Genomic DNA, 18,335 nt, shown 5'->3' on the forward strand with positions numbered 1-18,335 from the left:
CCTTTTTTTAAACGCGTCAAATTTAGCTATGAGCTCATCAGTTGTGGGTCGTTACAATATATTCTACGTTGTAGAACCTTCACAGTTATAATTCAGTTCGACGCCTTTTTAATACAACGCAGGTTTGCGACATGCAAGGTTATTTTTAAATTCAATCCAACGCTAACAATATTAGTATTACTTTCCCTCATCGAACAAGTATCCATCGCGAATCCATCGGACATCCGGTGTGATAAGTAAGCGTGCATTTCCTGAGTCAAGTGGGTGAGCAGCCGTCGACAATTGGAACGAGATAAAGCAATTGTATATTGTAAACATTTGAACAAAATGAAATGTTTATCCTGAAGCAAAGGAAGAATTTAAAGGACAGCGCAGTCGCTAAGGCGAAGTAGTATCATTCGAAACTAGCTGAGTGATTTCTCACTTCTGTGTTCACGAAGCTTTGTCATATCTAAGCGCGTGATCCCTTTGTTTTCTCAGACCCTCCCAATAAGCTTTTTATGTCAGCGTATTAAAAAAAATATTGATATTAATAAAAGAAAAATAATGAAAATCTGGCATTAAACCAAGGTCCGATTAAATTCAACCGCTTGAATAGTGCGTAGATATCGTTGACAGCTCGGGTTTGCTTGGCAATTACAGCGCAACCACAAGGCTGATATATTCCATTTTCGATATCGTTGAAAAAGTTAAAGCGAACGCCTCTACAATTTGAATGAGTTTTGAATATTGCGCGATCGTCGCGTGACTGTAGAAGAGAATCGAGTGCAGGAGGATTTTGCCAGAGTTCTCTTAATTCTTTGAGAAATAATTTCTTTTGATTAAAAAAAAAACATGCAGAAGTAAACCTTATTTATCCTGCATCAGTTGTCGCCCAGTAATTGCGGTATTAATTTACTGACGGCCGTTCCGGTGTAATTGCGAAATCGCGCAAAATCTCTGCGGCCGCCAGTATTAAACTATCAAGAATGGTGAAAATGCTTCTAGCAAAATCTTGCGATCTCTTTTCCCTTTTTTTTACGGACAATTGCACCTCAATTGAATCCCTCATCCGGCCATCGTTCTCGTTATTCCTGGTGAATCCTTTGCCTTGAAGAAGAAGAAATTTTATCGCTCGTTGGTTATTTCAATGTTTAGTCTTGATCTCTTGCGTGGGCTGAATGACGTCATAACCCTACACGAGAACAATGGGTTGATTATAGACAAGGCCGTGGGACGTGTTCATGCATTATTTAAATACGACAGACGTGCTTGAAATCGTGAAACTGATCTTTTTGCCTCGCTCCTGGAGAATAATATTTAGAAAGGCTAAACGGTGTCGAGAATGTATGTAATTCTTCGGCAGCGACGAATTTTGGCGATGTCATCGTTAGAGTTGGCGACAAACTTCAACTTTTTACGAGTTCCTGTCGAGTTTGGCGGAAATGTGACGGGGAAATGTTTCCTAGCTGAAAACGGAAGGAACTTGATTTAAAATTGGACTATTGTGACTTCGTAGGCAACATTTCGGTTTCTGAAAATCAAAATAAAGGCCAAATTTAATTTTGCGTTCTCTCTAAGACAAATTGGCTGGCAGACACAAAGTTAGTCTTCATGACAGAACAATGAAATACCGTAATAGTAAACTCGCTATTCACTAAAATGGTCGCTTTCCATTGGACGATCTAACGATTAACGTTTCACTCCGACAGGTCGCCAGCCAATCAGACAAAAGCGATGCCAGCAAGGTATCACATCAAATAAAGAGCGACAGGTTTTATCGGCGACAGACGGCACAAAGTTTGTCGCCAACGCCGCCACTCCAAAACACAAACGTTCGCGGAGCAAACTTTGTGTCCGTATGATAACTTCCGAGGAGGTTCGCAACCAAGCCGTTTTGATGGAGCTGCAATTTTTTTCGCCTCAAGGACACGAAAATGGCTGCGAGTGACTCTGCTGAGACAGTGCCGCCGCTTGGAGAGACGACTACCGGTTTGTCACATGCTAATGAACTTAAGACACTACGAGAAAAACTTGGAACCAGCGATAATCGTGACGAATCTCACGAACTGAATGCCGACCGCAGCATCTCCGTGCAAATGCCTCCTTTGAATTCGAGCTCAAACTCGGTGGCGAAGCCTGCCGGTCATGGCAGCTTTATCCACTCTGAAAGCTCTAGTTTTAACGTGAAAATAGAGCCTAGTGATGCCAGCCAGAAAAATATAGCCGGCGATCCGGCTCGCGGCTTTGACAGTGTTAGCAGCGAAAGGCCAGTCGGATCTGATCAAGGACTTGTGACGGAAGAGCCGTTAGAAATTCAGTGCGGTGAGAATGCTGCCCTGTTGTACGTGTCTAAATTGTGCCAAGGAAGCAAAGGACCGTGTATTTTATTTCAAAACGACTGGCTTACACCGAATGAGCTTCAGTACATCAGCGGACGAGAAACTGCCAAGGACTGGAAAAGAAGTATTCGCTACAAAGGAAAATCTCTTAAGAGTTTGATTGCGCGCGGGTTGATAAAAGTTCACCCACCTATATGTGATTGTCTGGGCTGCAGAATCTCGTCACCTGTGGTAAGAATTGATTTTCTGTTTGTTAACATCCCAAAACATAACAAAATGCTTTAGTTTGAAAAAAGATTTTGCGACTTCGTTGGTTTCAAATCTTGTAGTGTGATGCCACCACTGAGATAAGGCTGGTTTTATGCCTGCTAGCAGCGCTTGTGGTGTGTTGTTTTAATTATGCTTATTGTTTATATCATTATCGATCTTCGTTTTGTTTAGCATAGCTGGCATCTTAGCTGAAATCAAGTTCCCGGGCTAGGGCTGAGGTAAACGGCGCTCCAATATATGCAGACACCATTATTAACGATTGAAAAACAGCTTGGTTATTCCGCCCCCGGTGCATTTCTTAGATACGATTTGCATTTTGGTACTAATACCTTGAAAAATTGATGACAATGAGAAAGCACAGTGGAAGTTAAGATAATTATATTCTGTTCAAAAAATTTTGAGGGAAACGAGGGAGGAAAAATGACCGAAACTGGTTGCATGCGGTTGATGCTTTTTGAAAAGAACATAGGACTTTAGTGAAATGTTTGCGGAGACTATCAAGGTGACGGAAAAGGCGGTGCAACGAGGTGATAAAATTGACAGCTTTCAAGAAACAATAGCTCTTGAAATTGTTTCACAGTTTGGGTCCAGCTGGAACGGGGGGCCTCTATGAAAGAGAGTACATCAGACGGTCTACAGCGAGGCCAGTCTGCTTTGTACAAAAAAAATTATTCCTATCTCGGCTGGAGATGTCTTCAGCAAACTAGTTGTGTCGTTCATGTGTGAAAGTGAGTTGTTAATGCTATCTTTTGTTCTTTTGTTGGTTCGATTGAACAGAACCTGAAAACTTTTGATTATATTGACATCGTAGACAAGATATTTCAATCACTGTTTTTTAATCATTCCCTTTTTGTCATTTTTACGACGGAACTTATGTCTAAATAGGGCAGAATGTGACATTCAACCCGTTCCGCATTTGGCACACTTCTACACATTATATAATTACAATTCGAAATTATTGTTCTAAAGGGCACGATCCGCCCGGTTTTTGACAGATGACCAGCTTGACAATGCACTTGGCTTTAGAACGAATGAAAATATTTCCGGCTCGAAGTTGAAAAAGAAATGACAAGTTCACTTTTCACGTCCGGCGACTGAAGGTCATGAAGTTGCCTCTACATTGTTGATAACAGTTGCGTATTCTAGACGAAGGCTGTGGACACGTATCATCTGCTGGATATTGCGTGCAGATATCAATATTTTCCACGTTCGCACCTGCGTTGTTTTGGAAGGATATTTGAAATCTTGTCGTCTTTTGACGAGCTCAATTGGCAGTAATTTCCGAAAGTTTCAAATTGTTGAACTGAAGAATCGATAGAAGGGAAAAACCCTAGAGTGGTTAGCATAGCTGCCTTTTAATATAATTAATAAAGCTTACGTCCCATAGGTCAAATGTCAGCATAAAACACGGCTTTAGTTGAGTAGCTTTGGTGCGCCTCACAGACGTCGCGCGAATTTTATCACGTACGCACCAACTATTGTATTTTTTATACAATTCCTTTCGTGCTGGTCCACGAGAAGGAAAGTGAATGGAATTTTTATTAGCGTAGATCTCTTATAATATCCTTTTAATGCTTTTTACGGATTATCCTATATAAAGTGTACTATTCCCGCCCGTGGTTCTTAACTTCGTTTCCATAAATGGATAAATATCCTAACATTTATCGACTGGAATAAATCTGACCGTGATCAGCTCGATATTCATGTGGTACTTCATGTAACGCGGACGTTCCTGCTTATCTGTTGTTTATTCCGCTCAATATTGTAAACACTGTGGCAACGCGCTATGTTTATAGAAGTAAGTATTTAACCTTTATTTTCGCAATCCCTTACGCCGGCTGCAAGACGCAACAGCTTGAGGGCAGCTTTTTGTAAAAGGGCACCATTCGTGCGATTCTTATTGCTGGCACAGTTCGCTAGGCTTTTTACAACCGACGTAATAGTGCTTCAAACCTTTCGTTTAATCCATTTGTTTTCCTGGAAACAGAACCGGGGAAGATTAGCAAGCAAATGCAGTGTTTCCTCTCCGCCCTCTCCAGCTAGGAAACGCAAGGACTCTTCCAAGCCGGTATGGAGACAAGATGGTTACGAACCTGGGTTACATTTCGTCGGTACCAGACAGGGCTCTTCATCTGACCTAGAAAACTGCACGAGCGGCCAAGTTCGCAATGGTGGCGGCGGTTTGAGAGATTCGCCGGACTCAAACTCGTCCACTGCATCGGAGTGCTCTGAGCCCTTAGACGACAGCCCTTTTTCGCCCGCAGTCGAGCCTCCGAAACGAGCCCGAAGTTTATCTCCCCAAAACTTGGGAAAAGTCAACACCATGAAACGGCGAGCTAGTAAGTTTGGTCAAGTTTTATTTTTATAATGATTAATGTTTGTTCGTTCACCAACTGCGCGGATCTCCTTTCCCTATCCTTGTTTATTCCTTTTGCAAGAAAATAATCACTTATCTCAGCTGTTTGAAGAGTAGAGTAGTCAAAATATCACCCGTTCTGGGTGAGAGCTTTGTGTTAGACGAAGAGAATCTGTGAGAGGTAGTTCAGGCGTACACAGCTGTGTGATCACTGAGCCCCGATGTTTGAGTTGCAGATAGCTTGAGATCGTCTTAGCTTAAAGCTCTGTTAGTTAAAAAAAAAAGCAATTTCGCAATCCCTCATCAAGTGATAAAGTTCGATTTTGAAAAACAATTAATTAAGCATTTAAAAATATCACATTAACTGTGAATGATTGAAATACTGAATTTATAATTTAGATTGTCTTTTTTAATCACTGCTCTAAAGAGTTGCAGTCATTCTTGAACCTATCTTTATTGCGTTGAATTGATCACAGGTTAACCCCAAATTTTCTAATTCTTTCAAGAGGTCTTTTGAAGCAAATTTTGCACTTGACGGGTTGCACGAAGGATCTAGTATCTTCTTTGGTTTGCTTTCTCAAAACAATATCATACCTTGGAAAACGCCTGTCGCTATTCTACAAGCTTTAATACGTGATCTAAATTTGTCTTTATTTTCGAACAATGAGCCTAAGAAGTCTCAGCCAGGCGTTTCCAGGTTAGAATGAAGCAGAACGAACGCGAAAGAAAACCATAAATTTTATGAAAATTGCAGAAGAGAGCATCCATGCGCTCAATCATGGAAGGCCTTTTTGGCGTAAAGCTTGACTTTTCTTAAAGAATAGTTTAATATCTTGTTATCATAATGCCAATCAAACAGAACGTTTGTGCGTAGATTCCTGATCAGGGTCAAATTAAGGCAAAACATACCTAAAACTTTCTTGAAAAAGTTCCAGCTTACAGCTTTTTAAACAAAATTCTGAGAAGTGCAAACTAGGTTCTTTGGTTTTGATGCATGTTGTTAAACTTATAACTATGTTCTGCTTTTTCTTAATGTCATCTTTACTTTTTAAAGGAAAGTAATCCGCAGATTGGGTAGTTCAAAACGAAACATAACCTCTGCTTTCAGATTTATTTGTACAATTCACTTACTTCAGTTTAGGTTTTTCTCGCAGAGGACACAGAGCAAAAGCACAAAGGACAGACAAGTCAATGATACTTGTCTTTTCCATTGCGTATCAATTCCGTTTTAAAGAAGAAAACGCGTCTTTGACTTTCTAGTCTAAGCATTTAACATTGATCAGGAGTTCTATTATGCAGGGAAAAATAATCAAGTCAATTAAGTCAACCAAATCCTCGAAATCAGTCAATTCCAGACGGAGAGTAATTGAGCCGTGAATATGAACGGCAGGAAAGCTCAGCAAAAAGTTACTTTGGACTCTATACTTTTGCTTACCGAACAGTGTTTTGACCCAATTTGTGCAGTGTACATTTATTTTCGCCACTATAATGTCATTCTGGAAGCGATTGATAAGCTCAATATTTAAACTAACTTTTCATTTATGAACAAATGTTTTAATTTACTACGATTTGGTGCCTGACTCTCAATTGCGCGCAAATAGGCGAAAGAAATATCGTCATTATATATTTGCTCCAGATGCTGACAATTCGAGGTCGCCATAAGATTTTTTATTCTATCATTTAGTTTTCATGTTAAACCCCCTAGACCTGAATTTAAAGAAAACTGTCATAATTGCTTAATTCATCATTTCATCATAATGTCAGTACGTGAGACTATGTTGTTCGAAAGGCAAGAGCGCTAGGATTAGTGACGTCACTGATCACGCACTGGGGTACCGGCGTGTCTGCAGCAAGCCTTTTTATCTTTCTTGCAAGTTAGCAAAGAAATTAATTTTGAATGGTATCTCACTTTTCGTGCCTTACTAAGCCGGATTAACTCTTCGCTGCTGGTTGCCAACTTTAACACCCGTTTTCCTGATGTACTTTCAGAGCGGAAACGCGTTATAATTAACTGGTTACTGTGAGTGCTCACCTCGCGAATGCAAATCTCAATTAACGACTTTAAAATGTTCGCTTATATTTCCCTTACGTTGTCTTCTTAGACGAGAAGAAGAAAACAAAGCTTGCGGACGCTTTTTTAGTACCAAAAATGTGCAATATTTGCACTGGTCATGTTGACATTAAGACAGTCTGCCATGAGACACTATAAGATCGATCTCGTGTGGTACCCGTGTACCCCGCAGGAAATGCCATCTCCAGAATTAACACAATATTATGTGACTTTCCTAAGACTCTTTGTCATTCTCTCACCGTTTTGTACGACATGTTAAGATAAGAAATCTTTAGGTTGTATTGCAAATAGTGACAATCTTTTGCAATCTTGTCCCGACGAACATTAGAAAATATAGCTCCTAAGTCAAACTGGGCTCCTGTTGTCATGACAACAAATACATGATTTTAAAAAAGTAAGATAAATTAAATCAGTATGGATATCTCCGAATAAATTCTTTTCTAAGATCTCTGAATACAGGAGCACGACTGACATGTCAATGACCGTTATTTTGCCTTCTCACAAGTGTGTTAAGATTTTCGTCTGAAAGTTACCGCTCTGTTTCGGCTGTTTCCAATATACGAGCCAGGGTGTCTGAGAATTGACTTGTGATGGATACGCTTGAACTCTGGTATACTGAAGAGGGCGGTAGAAATCTGTCAACACACAGCTGCCTTAAATTGTTGCTGGCTTCTTATTTTACTAATAAAATGAGACACAACGCTTCATAGATTTTTCATTTTACTGTCTTATCGGAAAATAGCGGTGTTGAAATGATATTTATTTACTATAGGTTTCACTAGATGAGTAGCAGAAAAGCAGGTTGAAAAGAAGCGCTGACTAAGTAAGGAGGAAATTCCCTTTTCCTCAGCCTCGTTGAATCTATCTGTCTCGCAACAACTGGTTTTTAACTAACATTCCTCTTCCATCTGTTTCCCTTCTACAGCAGATAGGTTCCAGTTTGACCCCAGGAACACGTTCTTCTTCAGAGATATCCCTCCGGAATGGGCAAATGCCACTGTTGTTGATAATTCCAAGCAAGTTAGAAGAGATCATACACCTCGCATTTCTCCCTCGCAAGAAACCGGGGGATCTCCAGGAGGACCCCAAGGGGGACCTCAAGGTGCCTCAGGGAGAGGAAGTGCTTTCAGGGCGGTCCACCAAGGTGAGAAGAACATTGTTATGGCGATATTTTGAGACAAGAAAGAAAAATGATCTCATTCTTGGCTACCCTTAAAACCCTGGTGTGATACCTCTTGAGTTGTTTCAAAAATTTGAAACGCTTACGTAGAAAGATGCAGATCAACATGGTTTGTGTGTGGTCGTATAATGTATTCCTCGGCAATCTCTCCTCAAATCTCATCAAAGGCAAGGTGAACTTAAGCACCAAGGATTCAACCAAAATAACTACCATTAACCTTTAACTCCTAGAAGTGATTAACATGTTATTTCTCCTTACGATGTTCATACGTTATCCATCAAACAGGTAATAAGAATACTCAAACTTATCAGCAAGAAGTTGTTATCTTGATCTAAGCCCAAATTTTCGTGACTAACTTACAAGAATATGAGTAGATGAGTAGCAGCGAGGGGAGAATTAATTATTAGCAAAATAAAACTTGGTTTCATTTGCGATTCGATAAGGGGTATGGTCGATTTCACGGAATCCTTTTTTTCGGGACTTGCTAAGGGGTGACAAGAAAGGTTTTTGCCACTGACAAGAAATTTCTAAGTAAGGAAAGCTGTATAACCGGCAGCGTTCTTGCGAAAAAGTGTTTGTCTGTATTAGTGAAAGATGTGAAAACATTTCTCGTTTTGATCTTGTAGATGCGTTAAATTCGCATAGTGAAAGGGCTGCTGAAAACCATGTTAACCAGGATATACTGACGCGTGAACTTACGGCGCGAGCAGGCTCAAACTCCAAACAACAGCAAAAACCACAATCAGTCAACTGTCAACCTTTCATCCCGTTCACTCAATTACCCAGTCCCTCCCCCCTCGTAAGTCCATCACACAACTCGCCGAGGTTGTTACCAGACCCCCTGCTTTTGACTTCACCTCACAGCCCTAGCATTTACCATCAAGCCCTGCGTGGTGGACTGCCGGGAGTCTCATCTGCCCTTCACCAGAGCTTAATGCACTACAGACTACTGACACCTCCTACTCAACACAACCCATTGACGCAGAACATTCCTTTCCAATCCTCTTTCATCCAAGCCAACGCAGCTGCTGCGGCAGCCGCTCGCGCGGGGCTCCAGGGCCTCCCTGTCTCACATTCATCATTGGCAATGCATCGAGGGTCCAGATCTTCATCGCCCAGGAACACACCGGTGGTCAACGGTCACACGGAAGACAATAATTTTGTGACGAAGGCCCGGATTTCGAACGTGGAGGAGGAGAGACCTGCTCCTGAGGTTTGCGAAAATAAAAAAGAGGCTGAAATCGGTAGCGAAAACCGACACTCTCAGGCATTGACCGCTGACCGCGATTGTGTAATACGAAGAAGTCCCGAAGTTGCTACAGCCTCAGATGAAAGACAAAGTCCAACAGCTACACCCAAAGCCTCTCCGAACCCTAAAGAATCGTCACGAGTATCACCACACAAGCTTGTGCCTCGTTTCCGACCAGATTTAAACGAGAATGTACTGGAATGGACAGTTGATGACGTTTGTCAGTTCGTCGCTTCGTTGACGGGGTCTGCTGAAATTGCGCATGCGTTCAGGGAGGAACACATTGATGGACATTCATTTGTTTTGATGCAGGAAGATCATTTGTTAACTCGAATGTCAATCAGACTTGGACCCGCCCTAAAAATCATTGCGCAGATCAAGAAACTCACTGAGAATTTAGAATTGGAAAATGGCACCTCGAATTGAAAGCTGAATATGCCTTAAAGATCACGAAGATCCTAGCCAGAAGATCTCGTTTTCAATTCAGGGAAGTGCAGTAGTTTCGCGTGCTTATATCCTTGGCTTGACTGTTTGAAGTCAAACAGTATTCAATCCGTTTGAAAAGGGAAACTCAGTATATAGTGACGCTCCATTTGAACACGACTTGGATGAAAATGTTTGATCATTTAAAGTAAAACAAAAAATCGTGGAAAAGTTCAGCGCCATTTGTATGTGCAGCGGTGTAGTTAAAGCCATAGAAGAGATTTTTTCGTGGGGATAATCTCACGACCCTCGTGGCTGCGCCATATGGCAAGGGCGAAGTTCATTTGTAATACGTGCCATAATTAGACTCTATTTCCGTCAGTGATCTCCATTTCGTCTAGCAATCGAACCTAAATTATTTAAAGACCTCAGACCTCTCAAGGTAGGCGGATTTAACGCATTTTCATTATCACATGGTACGTGAGTAACGCCCGTTTTTCATCGCTAACTTGACCTTTTATCACAGTTTTACTGACCCAGCGGAAATCATGGTCAAGATTTTAGGATTTCCGTCATCTGTCATCGCGGCTAAAGCGTACGTGCGTACAAAACAATTAAGCATTTTTTTTTTATCCAAGGAAAAATGTGGCTGGGAGTATATCGAGTGTAAAAAAATATCTTTGTTAAGTTTCGACACAGAACCACAAACTCAAAGCATCTTTTCAATGGAAGTAAGTTTGTTTTCGAAATGTGTATAAACAGGCTTTGGCATTTTAAGTTGTTGTTCAGAGTTTTTCTAGAACATACATGTTGTGCTTCTCTTTCTAGGCAATCGGGGAATGTGTTTTCTGAGCGTTTGTGACAGGGGCGCTTCGAAAAAATCGGGACGACATTTCTTTTATTTATAATAAAAGAGTCGATAAAAATTGTCGCTTAGAGTCAAAAGCGTTTAAAAACGCTCTTTATTATTATTTTTTTATACATAGCTTGTCTGTAAAAAAAAAACGCGAGTAGGACAAAGTTCTACAGTCCTGGTCCATAAGAGATTAGATGAGAAATAGCTTGTAAATTAGATAATATTTATAAATACATTATTTCTTGCGATCTTATTTGATATTGTTGAAAAAGGCAACTTTTATAGCTTTCGCATGTCCAGGAAACAAGCAGTCCTTCTTTCCGGGAATAGTCCATATTTGAAGTGTCACGCCAAGACTGGTGAGAATTGTGTGACACTCACCCACACAAAACGTCACGGCCAATGCCTCGGCTAGTAATGACCGCGCGTGCGCCACTCGTTAGTGGGAACTAAGGACGGACCGATATGCTTTTTCCGAATCGATACAATACCAAATATGATACTGACGTTTTTCTTCGATATCGATTTCGATGCTGTGACATTATTGAGTCGAATGGTAAGTCACATGATTTGACTGACGAAAAAATAGGGTTATTTAGCACTGTTAATGTTATGCAGTGTTCAGTATTCCATAGGAGCACGAACAAGACAGTCAAAAATTTAAAACCCGATTAAGGACGTTCTTAATCGAAACTCACGGTTGTCAATCGGTCCACTCTTACACCGTTCGCACGCCACTTAGACTGGTACACTGTAGCGCTCATTTCCCATTTTCGAGCCCAGAGTATTTTTGGCTCCTTGTCGGTGGTTGGTCAATGGGGTGAATCAAAGCGCAGACATGTCACATGCAGTTTCGAAAGCATCGATACTCTTCGCTGGTATCTTAATTTTCCGAGTGGACGTCGGTATCGTTGGTATCGAATATTTGTTATCGGCCCATCCTTAGTGATAACGAGTTTCTGTCCCACTTTTTTTCGTTTCACGCCACGCTGGTTAAACTGGAAAGAAGGCCTCCTCGTTGACTGTTCGCTTCTTTCTGGGGATGATGTTGCCCCCGCTTCTTTTCACAGGTTTATGGCTGAACATAAATTGTTTTGTCTTCCTCGGTACAGGTTGCCGCGAATTTAATAGAACACGTTGACGTTGATGCATTGTACTTAAAGCTTAAGAGTGTCGATTTTGAGAAATAAAAGTTTAAAATACTCACTCGTTTTTCCGTGGTACAAAACTCGAAACGAAACAAAACAGTGAAGCGATAATTGATTGAAAAAGGATAGGTAAGCGATACGGCCTCCGAACATTCATATTCTCTATACCCTACTCTTTTCATGTCCATTGGTAACGACAAGTAGAATTTGTTTGACAATCAAAGCTTCTTAGGTTGGCGATCATTTCCTTTGTTCTCATGGGCCCAATAAATGATTCGACACAGGCTACCGCCAACCCTTCCCAATTCTTTCTGTAACGTACGCCAGTCTAACTGTGTAATGAAGGCAGTCATTCGGCAGATGTAGAAATCACTTGAACGTGAGCGCAAACTGCAAGTTCATGTTCACTTGCAAGTTCACTGTGCATTTCGTCAGATATGGGCACATATGGTGTAGTTGTACCAATTTTAGTTTCAACAATAGCACTGTCTAACACTGCTCTATTGCTCCTTAATCGTAACACTTTTTAAAAAGGTTCGAGATATGCTCTCATGTTTTATTTGAAGTGATCACTTACACACAGACAAAGTTTCATGTTTTCACAAGTTTACTAAATATCAAGATGTGTTATTCGTCATTAAGATCTACAATTTCAAAAGAGTACAGATATCTCATAATGATTTGATCGCACCGTCTTGAGCAAAAACCAAACAGAGGTAACGCAAGTCACGTAGACTCGTATCATGTCATACAACAGTTCTGTTGCCTAAAGTACACCAACTTCAATGCATGTTTCACAACAGTAAACTGATGGGGAACTCTTCAGCTAAGGTTTTCAAAGGTACTAAGCGTCACACAAATGCAATACATGTCACACAATTATCAAACTGGTAAGGAACTCTTTAGGTGAGTCCTCATTTCTCGCAGAGCAAGCCCTCTATAGGGTAACTTTCGAAACCAAGGAAAGGTGCTTAAGCATTACACAATTGTAATATGTGTCACCACAATAGAGGACTTTTGAAGAGGACCGTTCGTACACTGTACACGTACAAGTTACGTCGCAAGCACTTGTCACGCAAGGTTCCAGCAATGTCACGCGGTATATTCACAAGATTCACTGACCATCAATATAACCTTTTTTCATATGAATGCAAGCCGTGGACGCCTCCTTCCTTTTGCGCCGACGGAGTCCTTTTTTCAAACTTAAGTCGACCGCTATACATCATGGATCGAGTGGCAGAGAGGCTCCTGGTACCCATGTCTTGGCAACCATGTTGAATACCCGCGTAGAGATATGGAACAAAGCGGTGGACACTTCCCTTGTCTGGCACCGTTCCAGACACCCCTTGCGCCACTTTCAGTCTGTCGCTTTCTACAAAGTAACGACTTTGGCTTGATCCATGCTCCAACGCGTCCAGTGAGCCCATACCTATCGAAAAAAGAAGCATACGAGCTGGATTAGCCGTCGGTTGGACTTCATTCGTTTATCAGTTTATGCGTAAGTTTAAAAGTAAGACCGAGTTTTGTGCGTCATGAAACATCAATTCGGATCGGAAGACAATCGGCCGGCAATCGGAAGACCGAGATTCGGATCATTACAGGGACCCCACAGTTTTTTTCATTGTTCCATGTTGGTGAGAGATTAATGTAACACCACTCTGTATTCACTCTCACTCTATAACCACTGAAATAAGTGTGAATCTCATAACGCATTCGTTTTTATCATCAGACTCAAACATGCGATACAAGGCTGCTTGTGGTTAGCATGCTCGAACTTGACGTGACGAAAGGTAATGGTTTACCTCTGATGGAATCGACTTCCCATCCAGGGTAAAATCATTACTCCTTGAAAGTTCTCGCCACAGAGAGCGAGATCACCCACGACAGTGGAGGGAACAACGCGAACAAGACTTCATGTTTCCATCTGTGGTAAGCATTTGTGAGACAGGCACACCGAACCTTTGGCATAATCAGTGTAAATTAATGATAGCTCTATGTGTCTTAATTGAAGACAATGAGTTGTTGAGTGAGAGCTTATAGAGACCGAGAAAAATCGAAACGGTTATAAGCAAATGCACCACCGAGAGTGCACTAAGCTTCTCAACGCGTTTCTGACATATATGTTACGTTTAATGATTCATCATATGCCAATTTATTTCTAAATATAGGAATAAGAGGCTATAATTCCTTTACCCGCAGGAAATTAAAGATATTACCACCGAGACTAAGAATAAAACAGTATCATCAATTAATGTGTATATAATGAAACGGTTAAGGCCGGATGGAAACCTTTTTCGTTAGGACATGATTCAAACTCTAAGTCGAGAGATCAGCGGATTCTATTCGTAGATGCCATTAATACCTTAGAGCAATTGAGTAGAAAGAAAATTATCTATCAATCAACCAAAGCTTCTCTGAGGTTTGAAGGAATGAAAAGGCGCTTGGAAAGACGTCACACCAAACTTAAAACATAAATCAAATTGAAGGCAGGTATATGTCGGAATTGAAAAATTGTCGGTTTGTTAAAATTCCTCGCGGCGATAAAGGTGTCTGCTGTCGCTTACACCTACTGCAACTGTCCTTTATTGCGCAATTGGCGTACCATTTAAAATAGATCAACGAGTTTTATATTTATGGAACACAAGAGGTAAAGAAAACATACAGAGAGATTTTAATTAATAGAGCCGGAAAGATTTCTCATCTTTTTTAAACCCACTTAACGGATAAACAGTCTTTCTCCACGGATAAAGATCATCTCGTGTGGCTTTGATTGCCTAATTTAATACAAACTTTTCAATTTCCGGGTGGTTATTTGGCGGGCGGAACTGTTCATAGCCTTCATGACCTTCTGAATTGATAAATGCGTTCTCTGCACGCAATGGATAGCAGCAAATTTGTTACTTCCTTTGCTAAAAAAAACATTTTTGCGCAATTTTTTAAACAGGTAGAGTATACAGGCGTGAAACAAAATAAAGATAAACAAGATTTTCATTCAAACATACTTTCATTGCAGGGTTTTCTGAAATGCTCGAGTAGTGCATTGTGAAACATCACGACAGTTCATTAGTTTCAAAATCTTATATTAGTAAAACGGAAATTGTTTTGAGTTCCTGCTTATCTCCACTACATATATCACTCAATCTTATGACGGAAGGTTTAAGTACGGTTTGCTCACATATCTGAATTGAAAAATTAAGAGAGAAAGCCCTCGAAACAGTTTTAAATTGTCGGAAATAACGCGGAAAGGCCTGCAATGAATATGGAAATCTAAATTGCCCCTATCGATGGAAAATATCGCCAAGTGTTTCCCAAGGTGAATAAGAAATCGTGAGAGGCCCTTCCAGGGGTCGAGGCCGTGGAGCAATTTTCAACCGAGCGGCGTAAAAAGTAATCCAAGATTACATTGGTTCTGCTTCTCTATGCCTTGTGATTAGTCTAAGAATTTCGCGCGACTTCAATCAATAAGATGCGAAACTAGAGTGCTTTTCGATTGAGTGTCGTGAGACTAAAACCAGTAATCACAGTAGCCAATCAGGACAAAGGAAAATATCATAGGGAGCCAATAACAACTCAAAGAAAAAACAAGCGCGGGAAAACTCGAGCGACCAAGTCGCGAGTGGTTTTAATTTTGAAACTGATTGGTCGAGAAAGTGGTACGAGTTTTATGGACCAATCACAGACCCAAGTAAAGCAAGCCCGGATTACTTTGGATCCTCATTTGAAAATTGTTCTAAAACCAACTTGGCCTCCCGCGTTTTCCCACGCCTTAGGCAGTAGTTCATTTTTTCTTGTTATTATTTCCCCTTAGCTCTGATTAGCCGTTAAGATGAACTTGGTATTGTTGTAAAAAAGTACTCAAGTATGATGAAAAAGGCGAATAACATAAGATCTGACTCCAGAAGCGACCGATTCATTTTAAAAAAGTACTTTGTGCTATAGTTGGCCTTTACCTCTATACTTCTTTAGTCGAACACCATCCGAGAAAAAATACTCTCCGGGTGTCTCTGTGGTCCCCGCCAGGAGCGAACCCATCATGACAGTTGATGCTCCAAGAGAAAGCGCCTTTAAAATGTGACCAACATTTCTAATTCCACCATCAGCAACCACAGGTATCCCAAACCTTCGCGCATACTCTGCCACCCGGAATACAGCTGTGGCCTGGGGCCGACCGACTGCCATGACCTCTTGTGTAATACAAATTGACCCGCTTCCCATTCCCACTCGAAGAGCGTCCGCGCCTGCGTCTATCAGGTTTTTTGCCTGAGCAGCGGTCACAACATTTCCGGCTATCACCTTCAAGAGAAAGGAGAGAAGAGGATGGTTTTTATTATTTTAGCCATCGCGTTTCCCACTAAGTAAAGTACAAAGCAAAGGGAAATTATTACCAACTGCGAGAGGAAGTAACAGTTACAACGGATTCAAACGAAGTTCAAACAGGAAAACACTCGAGGATCACAAGAAATCCACGAGGCCAATTGTAAGAAGAGCATCTCTAAACCCACTTAAAGTTTCATTCGCAAAATCAATGGAAATTTGGCAATGGACGTTTTACAATGTGTTCACTGTCCACTGTCTCCAGGTCGAATTGGATTTTGGTATGTTGGTCTGTTGAGAGGAAAACCGGAGGACTGGAGAACCATCAGCAGACTCAAGTCACATGAGAGGCTAGGTCCAGGAATTAAACCCGGTGAGAGGCGAGCGGACGAGAAAGGACGGTGACTCTCTAAGTGCGTTCATGATCGTAATAGATTTTCTTAAAATGCTCTGAAAACATACCTGCAGATTCGGGTAGTTCTCTTTGATGTACTTTATAAGGTTAATTTGGAAGACAGAGTTTCCTTGGGACGAGTCCAGCACAACAACATCGACCCCAGCTTGAACAAGAGCCTCAATTCTACGTTTATCTTCCTCACGCGTGCCTACGGCAGCTCCGACTAACAGTTGTTTTTTCCCATCTTTTGATGCCAGTGGAAAATCGCGGTTTTTCTTTAAATCAGTATGTGCCATAAGCGACACTAGCTCTCCTTCATCATTGACGATGGGAAGCTTCGCCTACAGGAGACACAATTCAATAAACTCGTCATTTAACGTAGCCAGCATTTGCTCGACATAACTGAAGCCTTCGGACAACGCTCAGGATATGATCGGGTTAAGCTTTCGGTCTTTCTGCAACTGCATGCCTATAAATAGGGTTTTGCGTTCGCGTGAAAGATAAGAAGAGGCGAATAAAAAGCTTCCAGAACTTTCCTTCAGACATAGAGAGATGCTATTTCTAAATCGAAATTACATTTTACTGAGAATCACACGAGATCTTTGTCTTCACACAGACAAAACAGTTTCCAATTGATTGTCGAAAGTCATCCGGGATTGCTTTGGTTCTACTTTACTCGAGAAATCAGTATTAAGCTGATCACTTTGTCCATTTTTATTACTCGTCTGCTGGATAATCTATGAATAATTTTGAGAGAGGTTATATGCACATCGATTTTAATAGATACAGTCTCAAGCGATGCGCAACCTCAATGCGCAAAGAGTAAAACACTGACCTTTTTGCTTTTCTGTAGGATTTGATTGGCCTCTTTCAGGCTGCATCCGGACTGGGCCACAATCAGCTGATCTCGTGGTGTCATGACTTTGTCCAGCTTCAAATCATATTCATGCTCAGCCAGAAAATCAATGTCACGTGATGTGACAATTCCAACCAAGACACCGCCAAGAAGACCAGTATCTGGGGAACAAACAAGCAGACAAATGAAAGAGTAAATGGTTGAATGACTCATGCCATCACGCGAGAGTTTGACGGAAACGTAGCACTTATGATCGCTGCAGACATGAAGACGCAATTGTCAGGTCTTAAAAAACTCGCGCCAAATGACTTTTGTGTACAGGATAAAGATTTCTTGCGGGCTCCCTTTAAGACCTTGAAAAGGTATACATTTCTCACCTGTTAGCGGTATTCCGGAAAAGCCATGTTTCTTTTTAATTTCCATAACGTCACGCACAGTGTTACTTGGGCTGAGCACTATGGGATCGCTTATAAATCCTTGTTCGAACTTTTTCACTTTGCGTACTTCGTTGGCTTGAAATTCAACGCTGCAGTTATGATGGAGAATGCCTTGAAGGAGAGATTAGATTAGCAAGAAGACATACAAAGTTATTTCTAATTATTTTTTTCGTTAACACATTAGCCACTGCACCGACCGGTAATCATCAGTACTTTATCCATAACATCATTAATATTTTGAAACACCCACATAAAACAAACCTGACAGTTGGCGTGCATTGCAGGCGTCTTTCCATGAAGCGCAAGCTAAAAAAAAAGCAATATTTCGCCTATCGAAAACACCCTCTGTCTCCCCAAAAAATTCTTTATGTGTTTCAAGAAAAAAGAAAACATAGCTCGTTTGTTCGCTGAAGATACGTTAGGCGCGTCTGTGACACTTAATCGTACGTGGCTTCAT

General features: G+C 41.1%; 2 protein-coding genes and 1 long non-coding RNA gene across 3 annotated transcripts in view; 2 read left to right on the top strand and 1 right to left on the bottom strand.

Moving 5' to 3' along the window:
- Window positions 1–1,337: 1,337 nt before the first annotated feature.
- Window positions 1,338–11,932, top strand: LOC131797022 (sterile alpha motif domain-containing protein 11-like). The gene is made up of 4 exons (XM_059114639.2): window positions 1,338–2,552; window positions 4,579–4,930; window positions 7,944–8,162; window positions 8,825–11,932. The coding sequence occupies exons 1-4, from the start codon at window positions 1,917–1,919 to the stop codon at window positions 9,871–9,873; spliced, it is 2,256 nt and encodes a 751-aa protein (XP_058970622.2). The 5' UTR covers window positions 1,338–1,916; the 3' UTR covers window positions 9,874–11,932.
- Window positions 11,933–12,463: 531 nt separating this feature from the next.
- Window positions 12,464–18,335, bottom strand: part of LOC131797043 (inosine-5'-monophosphate dehydrogenase 2) — a 7,688-nt gene continuing 1,816 nt past the window's right edge. Inside the window, exons 2-6 of the mRNA XM_059114659.2 lie at window positions 17,819–17,989; window positions 17,421–17,602; window positions 16,651–16,926; window positions 15,825–16,167; window positions 12,464–13,303 (exon numbers count right to left, since the gene is read on the bottom strand). Coding sequence (XP_058970642.1) covers window positions 12,999–13,303; window positions 15,825–16,167; window positions 16,651–16,926; window positions 17,421–17,602; window positions 17,819–17,989 — 1,277 coding nt within the window. The 3' untranslated portion in view covers window positions 12,464–12,998. The remainder of the gene's footprint in view (window positions 13,304–15,824; window positions 16,168–16,650; window positions 16,927–17,420; window positions 17,603–17,818; window positions 17,990–18,335) is intronic.
- On the top strand, window positions 13,248–17,564 carry LOC136283409 (uncharacterized). The gene is made up of 3 exons (XR_010718766.1): window positions 13,248–13,508; window positions 13,604–13,803; window positions 17,439–17,564. It is a non-coding gene; the product is annotated as an uncharacterized lncRNA (long non-coding RNA).

The sequence above is a fragment of the Pocillopora verrucosa genome, chromosome 9 (genome assembly GCF_036669915.1).
Source record: "Pocillopora verrucosa isolate sample1 chromosome 9, ASM3666991v2, whole genome shotgun sequence".
NCBI classification, from domain to species: domain Eukaryota; kingdom Metazoa; phylum Cnidaria; class Anthozoa; order Scleractinia; family Pocilloporidae; genus Pocillopora; species Pocillopora verrucosa.

What these genes read in the sequence shown, in the direction of transcription:
- LOC131797022 (XM_059114639.2), top strand. Translation starts at nt 1,917, where the DNA reads ATGGCTGCGAGTGACTCTGCTGAGACAGTGCCGCCGCTTGGAGAGACG. An exon ending in GCAGAATCTCGTCACCTGTG is followed by an intron (nt 2,553 to 4,578) that starts GTAAGAATTGAT and finishes TCCTGGAAACAG; the next exon opens with AACCGGGGAAGATTAGCAAG. An exon ending in CACCATGAAACGGCGAGCTA is followed by an intron (nt 4,931 to 7,943) that starts GTAAGTTTGGTC and finishes TCCCTTCTACAG; the next exon opens with CAGATAGGTTCCAGTTTGAC.